Source organism: Melanostigma gelatinosum (assembly GCF_949748355.1).
Source record: "Melanostigma gelatinosum genome assembly, chromosome: 9".
Taxonomy (NCBI): domain Eukaryota; kingdom Metazoa; phylum Chordata; class Actinopteri; order Perciformes; family Zoarcidae; genus Melanostigma; species Melanostigma gelatinosum.
Genome location: NC_136642.1, coordinates 742501 through 753260, shown reverse-complemented (window position 1 = coordinate 753260; position 10760 = coordinate 742501). Strand labels below are relative to the sequence as shown.

Below are 10760 nucleotides of genomic sequence, written 5' to 3'. Positions count from 1 at the left end.
AAAACTCATCTTCTGATAATAATAATGTTAAAATGATATATTTTAATACCTGATAAAAATGATACCTGACCTTTTTATTGATGAATTGATTGTTATTGGTCCAGATGTTTATAACTGAATTAAGAGGTTATTTAATACTGACTCGGCTGAGAGAACCTCACATGAGAAAAGAGACTGACTGCTTCATATCACTTTATAGTTTAATATTTCATATTTTTCATTTTATGAATAAAAACACCAGGAATAAAGAACTACATTACCCAGAGTTCTGTTCCTTCAGAGGGTCGTGTTGCCTTCATATCCTAAAGGAAACATTTGTAAAATCTACGTTAACATAAAAATAGAACCTTTTTATTCTAAAACTCTGAAATCGAACAATAAGGAGCTTTTTGTCTCTTTATGTTACATGTTGGTGTTCAACACGTAAGAATGCAATTAATTAAAATAAACTTTAATCCTGAAATATATTCTCTACTACAATTATTAATTATTATGTATAACAAACTAAATTCACTGTGCTGCAGAAGTCCTTCATTAATAACCAGTGGAGCTGGTGGAACATGTTCTCTGTAGGGCTGGAACGCATCAATCAATGTCAGCAAACATCCCAGAATGATTTAATGCTGGAACATGAAGGTATCAAACACATATTACTACTTTACAGTTCAATATTTAACTTTTATTCCAACATGAAAAAAAGCAGAAAATAACACTTTGATAAACACGTCAGGACATCTTACTATCGTCTCAGTATAATATAATAATATATATATATATATCATATGACAATATATATATATATCATATAATAATATATCATATAATAATGTACATATCATATAATAATATATATATCATATAATAATGTAGATATCACTTAATAACATATATATCATATAATAATATAACATCATATAATAATATATATCATATAATATATACATATATCATATAATATATATCATATAATAATATGTATATCATATAATAATTAATGATTAATTCAGAACGTTTTCATTTCTCTGTTCCTCTAGTTTTTCTACATTTTGAGCATATTTCCGGTGTGTTGTTTAAATGTAATGTATAAATGTAATTTAATTATGAATTGATTAATATAATTAACTGCGCAAACAGGATCAGTTCTATTTCCTCTACCAAGTCACGAGCAGAGACAGTTCGTATTTCCGACGTTTCCCCTGCACCATGAACGCCTCCTGACCTTTTACCCAGCAGCACGTTAATGACGTCATCCTCACACTCACGCGTGAGTGTCTGTGTGACTGACACCCTGCCGCTCGGTGACCCGGCTGGCGCCGTTTACCGGATCCGTTAACCGGTCAGAGGAGGAGCGGTCACAGCTAGCAGAGTTAGCAGCTAACGGCTAACTGAAGATGGAGGAGTTTCTGTCGAGCTGCTGCGGGGCCGTGAAGGTAACACACACACACACACACACGCACACACGCGCGCATAGACACAGCGTAGGCACACACGCACAGAGACACACTAACTAGCTCTGTAATGTTGTTATTGGTCAGTTAGCGTTAGCCACACAGGCTAACTGTTTACAACATTATTTATTGAAGATGGAACCTAAGATGTCTGTGACTTCCTGTCAGTTGCACCTTTATGTTCAAAGTAACAAGAAGGAAAACATTTAGGCTCGTGGGTCAAGATACGATATACTATGTGTGTATGTATGTGTATGTATATATATATGTGTATATATATATATATATATATATATATATATATATATATATATGTATATAAGTTATACGTATATATATACGTATATATATATATATATATTCTTTTTTTATTGTGATGTATTTTCTTGTCTGTTTAAATTGAGATCAAAAAACTTTTAATTTTACTCTTTATAGTAATGGAATAAATAAGACAATCAATGTAGAGTGATCATTTAAAAATGAATCACATACAACCTAAATACAAGAAGTTATTGATCTCAGTGGTTGTGATTCTTCGTGTACTTTTTAGTTTTTTTCTCTAAAATAACTTTTTCTGGGACTCAAAGAGATTTAGAGACAAAAGACTAAACTCCAACTTTTCATCTATTGGTTTATTTTGAAGGTGTGTTTGTTTTACGTCACCTTTTAGTCTGTTAAGTTTTATTTCATTAATTATTTTATTTATCTCTGAGCTACATTTTTAAATAAACAAAATGTCGTCCAGGTGAATCCGGACCCGGCTGGTTCAGGGTTCCATGTGGTTCTGGGTAATGAGGCCTGTGACGTGGACTCTATGGTGTGTGCTCTGACCTACGCCTACTTCCTGTCCAAGGTGAGCCCTCTGACCCATGAGTGCAGGTGTGTGTCCTCGGCGTGGACCTGAGTGTCTCTGTCTCCGTCAGACTGGATGCTCCGGGACGCTCGTCGTCCCGCTGCTGAACATCCGGCAGTCGAACCTGCTGCTGCGGTCGGACAACGTCTACCTGCTGCGACAGGTGGGTCTGTCTCCAGACCTGCTGCTGTTCAGGGATCAGCTGGACCTGCGAGAGCTGCACCGAGACGGACGCCTGCGACTGACGCTGGTCGACCACAACGTCCTGCCCAGGTAGCCACAGACGCCCGCCGGGCGGCCACAGACGCCCGCCGGGCGGCCACAGACGCCCGCCGGGCGGCCACAGACGCACCTGTCTCATCTGCGTGTGTCTGTCCTGCAGTTCAGATAGCGACCTGGAGGGGGTGGTGGTGGAGGTGATTGACCATCACCTGCTGGAGAGAGACTCCTCCACCTCCTGTCCTGTTACCGTGGAGACGGTGGGATCCTGTGCTACCTTGGTAACGGAACGTATCATCCAGAAGGCTCCGGAGATCCTGGACCAGCAGGTTGCCCAACTGCTCTACGGTAACCACCTCACAGGTCCTCAGTTTGTACTTCCTTGTGTTGCGTTGTTGTGTATCGTTGTGTGTGGTTGTGTAGCTGCGGTGGTGTTGGACTGCATCAACATGGCTCCCTCAGCAGGTAAAGTGACTCCTAAAGACAGTCAGTTCGCGGCAGCGTTGGAGTCTCGTTTTCCCGCTCTGCCACCGAGAGGTGCTCTCTTCCAGACGCTGCAGAACGCCAAGTTTGACGTCTCAGGTGAGCGACAGAAAACTGCAGTTTATAACACACAGTGTACTGCAGTATATGGAAGTACAGGGGCTATTTAGTGGTATTAATGTAGTATTTTGTCTTCAGGTCTGAACACTGAACAGATGTTGTTGAAGGACATGAAAGCTGTTTCAGGAAGTTTGAATGTCGCCGTCTCTGTTCTCTACATTACACTAGAGGTCAGTTTATAACACACACGTACTACACACCGTACTACACACGTACTACACACGTACTACACACGTACTACACACCGTACTACACACCGTACTACACACCGTACTACACACGTACTACACACGTACTACACACCGTACTACACACCGTACTACACACCGTACTACACACCGTACTACACACGTACTACACACGTACTACATACGTACTACACACGTACTACACACCGTACTACACACGTACTACACACCGTACTACACACCGTACTACACACCGTACTACACACCGTACTACACACGTACTACACACGTACTACACACGTACTACATATTGTACTACATATTGTACTACACACGTACTACACACGTACTACACACCGTACTACACACGTACTACACACGTACTACACACGTACTACACACCGTACTACACACCGTACTACACACGTACTACACACCGTACTACACACGTACTACACACGTACTACATATTGTACTACATATTGTACTACACACGTACTACACACGTACTACACACCGTACTACACACGTACTACACACGTACTACACACGTACTACACACCGTACTACACACCGTACTACACACGTACTACACACCGTACTACACACCGTACTACACACGTACTACACACGTACTACACACCGTACTACACACCGTACTACACACGTACTACACACGTACTACACACCGTACTACACACCGTACTACACACGTACTACACACGTACTACACACGTACTACACACGTACTACACACGTACTACACACCGTACTACACACCGACTACACACGTACTACACACCGTACTACACACCGTACTACACACGTACTACACACGTACTACACACGTACTACACGCGTACTACACGCGTACTACACGCGTACTACACACGTACTACACACGTACTACACACGTACTACACACGTACTACACACGTACTACACACGTACTACACACGTACTACACACGTACTACACACCGTACTACACACCGTACTACACACGTACTACACACGTACTACACACGTACTACACACGTACTACACACGTACTACACACCGTACTACACACCGACTACACACGTACTACACACCGTACTACACACCGTACTACACACGTACTACACGCGTACTACACGCGTACTACACGCGTACTACACGCGTACTACACGCGTACTACATATTGTACTACATATTGCACTACATATTGTACTACACACTGTACTACACACTGTACTACACACTGTACTACACACTACTACACATTGTACGACACATTGTACTACATATTGTACTACATATTGTACTACACACTGTACTACACACTACTACATACTGTACTACACACTGTACGACACATTGTACCACATATTGTACTACATATTGTACTACACACTGTACTACATACTGTACTACACACTGTACTACACACTGTACTACATATTGTACTACACACTGTACTACATATTGTACTACATTGTACTACACACTGTACTACACACTACTACATATTGTACTACACACTACTACATATTGTACTACACACTGTACTACACACTACTACATACTGTACTACACATTGTACCACATATTGTACTACACACTGTACTACACACTACTACACACTACGACACACTGTACTACACACTGTACTACATATTGTACTACATATTGTACTACACACTATACTACATATTGTACTACACACTGTACTACACACTGTACTACATATTGTACTACACACTGTACTACATATTGTACTACACACTGTACTACATATTGTACTGTACACTGTACTGTACACTGTACTACACATTATACTACATATTGTACTACACACTGTACTACACACTGTACTACATATTGTACTACACACTGTACTACACACTGTACTACACACTACTACATATTGTACTACACACTGTACTACATATTGTACTACATTGTACTACACACTGTACTACACACTGTACTACATATTGTACTACATTGTACTACACACTGTACTACACACTGTACTACATATTGTACTACATTGTACTACACACTGTACTACACACTGTACTACATATTGTACTGTACACTGTACTACACACTGTACTACACATTGTACTACATATTGTACTACATATTGTACTACACACTGTACTACACACTGTACTACACACTGTACTACATATTGTACTACACACTGTACTACACAGTACTACATATTGTACTACACACTGCACGACACACTGTACTACACACTGTACTACATATTGTACTACATTGTACTACACACTGTACTACACACTGTACTACATATTGTACTACACACTGTACTACACACTGTACTACATATTGTACTACATATTGTACTACACACTGTACTACACACTGTACTACACATTGTACTACATATTGTACTACACACTGTACTACACACTGTACTACACATTGTACTACACACTGTACTACATATTGTACTACACACTGTACTACACACTACTACATATTGTACTACACACTGTACTACATATTGTACTACATTGTACTACACACTGTACTACACACTACTACATATTGTACTACACACTGTACTACATATTGTACTACATATTGTACTACACACTGTACTACATATTGTACTACACACTTTACTACATATTGTACTACATTGTACCACACTGTACTACACACTGTACTACATACTGTACTACACACTGTACTACATATTGTACTACACACTTTACTACATATTGTACTACATTGTACCACACTGTACTACACACTGTACTACACACTGTACTACATATTGTACTACACATTGTACTACATATTGTACTACATATTGTACTACACACTGTACTACACACTGTACTACATATTGTACTACACACTGTACTACATATTGTACTACACACTGTACTACATATTGTACTACACACTGTACTACATACTGTACTACACACTACTACATATTGTACTACACACTGTACTACATATTGTACTACATATTGTACTACATATTGTACTACACACTGTACTACACACTACTACATATTGTACTACACACTGTACTACATATTGTACTACATATTGTACTACATATTGTACTACACACTGTACTACACACTACTACATATTGTACTACACACTGTACTACACACTACTACATATTGTACTGTACACTGTACTACACACTGTACTACACATTGTACTACATATTGTACTACATATTGTACTACACACTGTACTACACACTGTACTACATATTGTACTACACACTGTACTACACAGTACTACATATTGTACTACACACTGCACGACACACTGTACTACACACTGTACTACATATTGTACTACATTGTACTACACACTGTACTACACACTGTACTACATATTGTACTACATTGTACTACACACTGTACTACACACTGTACTACATATTGTACTACATATTGTACTACACACTGTACTACACACTGTACTACACATTGTACTACATATTGTACTACACACTGTACTACACACTGTACTACACATTGTACTACACACTGTACTACATATTGTACTACACACTGTACTACATATTGTACTACACACTTTACTACATATTGTACTACATATTGTACTACACACTGTACTACACACTGTACTACATACTGTACTACACACTGTACTACACACTGTACTACACACTGTACTACATATTGTACTACACATTGTACTACATATTGTACTACATATTGTACTACACACTGTACTACACACTGTACTACATATTGTACTACACACTGTACTACATATTGTACTACACACTGTACTACATATTGTACTACACACTGTACTACATACTGTACTACACACTACTACATATTGTACTACACACTGTACTACATATTGTACTACATATTGTACTACATATTGTACTACACACTGTACTACACACTACTACATATTGTACTACACACTGTACTACATATTGTACTACATATTGTACTACATATTGTACTACACACTGTACTACACACTGTACTACACACGGTACTACATATTGTACCACACTGTACTACACACTGTACTACATATTGTACTACACACTGTACTACACACTGTACTACATATTGTACTACACACTACTACATATTGTACTACACACTGTACTACACATTGTACTACACACTGTACTACATATTGTACTACACACTGTACTACACATTGTACTACACACTGTACTACACATTGTACTACACACTGTACTACATATTGTACTACACACTGTACTACACATTGTACTACACACTGTACTACACATTGTACTACACACTGTACTACATATTGTACTACACACTGTACTACACATTGTACTACACACTGTACTACATATTGTACTACACATTACTACATATTGTACTACACATTACTACATATTGTACTACACACTGTACTACACATTGTACTACACACTGTACTACATATTGTACTACACACTACTACATATTGTACTACACACTGTACTACACATTGTACTACACACTGTACTACACATTGTACTACACACTGTACTACATATTGTACTACACACTGTACTACACATTGTACTACACACTGTACTACATATTGTACTACACACTGTACTACATATTGTACTACACACTGTACTACACATTGTACTACACACTGTACTACATATTGTACTACACACTGTACTACATATTGTACTACACACTGTACTACACATTGTACTACACACTGTACTACACATTGTACTACACACTGTACTACATATTGTACTACACACTGTACTACATATTGTACTACACACTGTACTACATATTGTACTACACACTGTACTACATATTGTACTACACACTGTACTACATATTGTACTACACACTGTACTACACATTGTACTACACACTGTACTACATATTGTACTACACACTGTACTACACATTGTACTACACACTGTACTACATATTGTACTACACACTGTACTACACATTGTACTACACACTGTACTACATATTGTACTACACACTGTACTACACATTGTACTACACACTGTACTACACATTGTACTACACACTGTACTACATATTGTACTACACACTGTACTACACATTGTACTACACACTGTACTACATATTGTACTACACACTGTACTACACATTGTACTACACACTGTACTACATATTGTACTACACACTGTACTACATATTGTACTACACACTGTACTACACATTGTACTACACACTGTACTACATATTGTACTACACACTGTACTACACATTGTACTACACACTGTACTACACATTGTACTACACACTGTACTACACATTGTACTACACACTGTACTACATATTGTACTACACACTGTACTACACATTGTACTACACACTGTACTACATATTGTACTACACACTGTACTACACATTGTACTACACACTGTACTACATATTGTACTACACACTGTACTACACATTGTACTACACACTGTACTACACATTGTACTACACACTGTACTACATATTGTACTACACACTGTACTACACATTGTACTACACACTGTACTACACATTGTACTACACACTGTACTACACATTGTACTACACACTGTACTACATATTGTACTACACACTGTACTACACATTGTACTACACACTGTACTACATATTGTACTACACATTACTACATATTGTACTACACACTGTACTACACATTGTACTACACACTGTACTACATATTGTACTACACACTACTACATATTGTACTACACACTGTACTACACATTGTACTACACACTGTACTACACATTGTACTACACACTGTACTACATATTGTACTACACACTGTACTACACATTGTACTACACACTGTACTACACATTGTACTACACACTGTACTACATATTGTACTACACACTGTACTACACATTGTACTACACACTGTACTACACATTGTACTACACACTGTACTACATATTGTACTACACACTGTACTACACATTGTACTACACACTGTACTACATATTGTACTACACACTGTACTACACATTGTACTACACACTGTACTACATATTGTACTACACACTGTACTACATATTGTACTACACACTGTACTACACATTGTACTACACACTGTACTACACATTGTACTACACACTGTACTACACATTGTACTACACACTGTACTACATATTGTACTACACACTGTACTACACATTGTACTACACACTACTACATATTGTACTACACATTACTACATATTGTACTACACACTGTACTACACATTGTACTACACACTGTACTACATATTGTACTACACACTACTACATATTGTACTACACACTGTACTACACATTGTACTACACACTGTACTACACATTGTACTACACACTGTACTACATATTGTACTACACACTGTACTACACATTGTACTACACACTGTACTACACATTGTACTACACACTGTACTACATATTGTACTACACACTGTACTACACATTGTACTACACACTGTACTACACATTGTACTACACACTGTACTACATATTGTACTACACACTGTACTACATATTGTACTACACACTGTACTACACATTGTACTACACACTGTACTACACATTGTACTACACACTGTACTACATATTGTACTACACACTGTACTACACATTGTACTACACACTGTACTACATATTGTACTACACACTGTACTACATATTGTACTACACACTGTACTACACATTGTACTACACACTGTACTACATATTGTACTACACACTGTACTACACATTGTACTACACACTGTACTACATATTGTACTACACACTGTACTACACATTGTACTACACACTGTACTACATATTGTACTACACACTGTACTACACATTGTACTACACACTGTACTACACATTGTACTACACACTGTACTACATATTGTACTACACACTGTACTACATATTGTACTACACACTGTACTACACACTGTACTACATATTGTACTACACACTGTACTACACATTGTACTACACACTGTACTACATATTGTACTACACACTGTACTACACATTGTACTACACACTGTACTACATATTGTACTACACACTGTACTACACACTGTACTACACACTGTACTACATATTGTACTACACACTGTACTACATATTGTACTACACACTGTACTACACATTGTACTACACACTGTACTACATATTGTACTACACATTACTACAGTGACGGTAAACTAAACCTGCTCTGAGCTGTTGGTACATGGAGGCTCTGCCTCCTATTCTGACCAATCAGCTGTGAGCTCTGACCTCGGATCTATGACATCACTCAACCAACAGCTGGAGGACTGTCTGACCCAGGAGTCTGTCTCCCGGGTCACATCGGCCAAATCCCAACGTCCCCTCACGGACTCACGGGCTTTGAGCTCCCACCAAGTTCTGTCTGTCACATCATGG

The 10760-nt window shown here is 38.1% G+C and overlaps 1 protein-coding gene across 4 annotated transcripts in view; it reads left to right on the top strand.

Annotated features, from left to right (window-relative positions):
• The first annotated feature begins 1269 nt into the window (after positions 1 to 1269).
• prune (prune exopolyphosphatase) overlaps positions 1270 to 10760 on the top strand; it is a 14095-nt gene continuing 4604 nt past the window's right edge. For 3 of the 4 annotated variants that reach the window (XM_079275832.1, XM_079275831.1, XM_079275830.1), the window contains exons 1-6: positions 1270 to 1430; positions 2194 to 2301; positions 2372 to 2574; positions 2684 to 2868; positions 2944 to 3102; positions 3202 to 3293. In XM_079275832.1, the coding sequence (XP_079131958.1) occupies positions 1392 to 1430; positions 2194 to 2301; positions 2372 to 2574; positions 2684 to 2868; positions 2944 to 3102; positions 3202 to 3293 (786 nt within the window). In that variant the 5' untranslated portion in view covers positions 1270 to 1391. The remainder of the gene's footprint in view (positions 1431 to 2193; positions 2302 to 2371; positions 2575 to 2683; positions 2869 to 2943; positions 3103 to 3201; positions 3294 to 10760) is intronic. The other variant, XM_079275833.1, reaches the window with a different exon arrangement.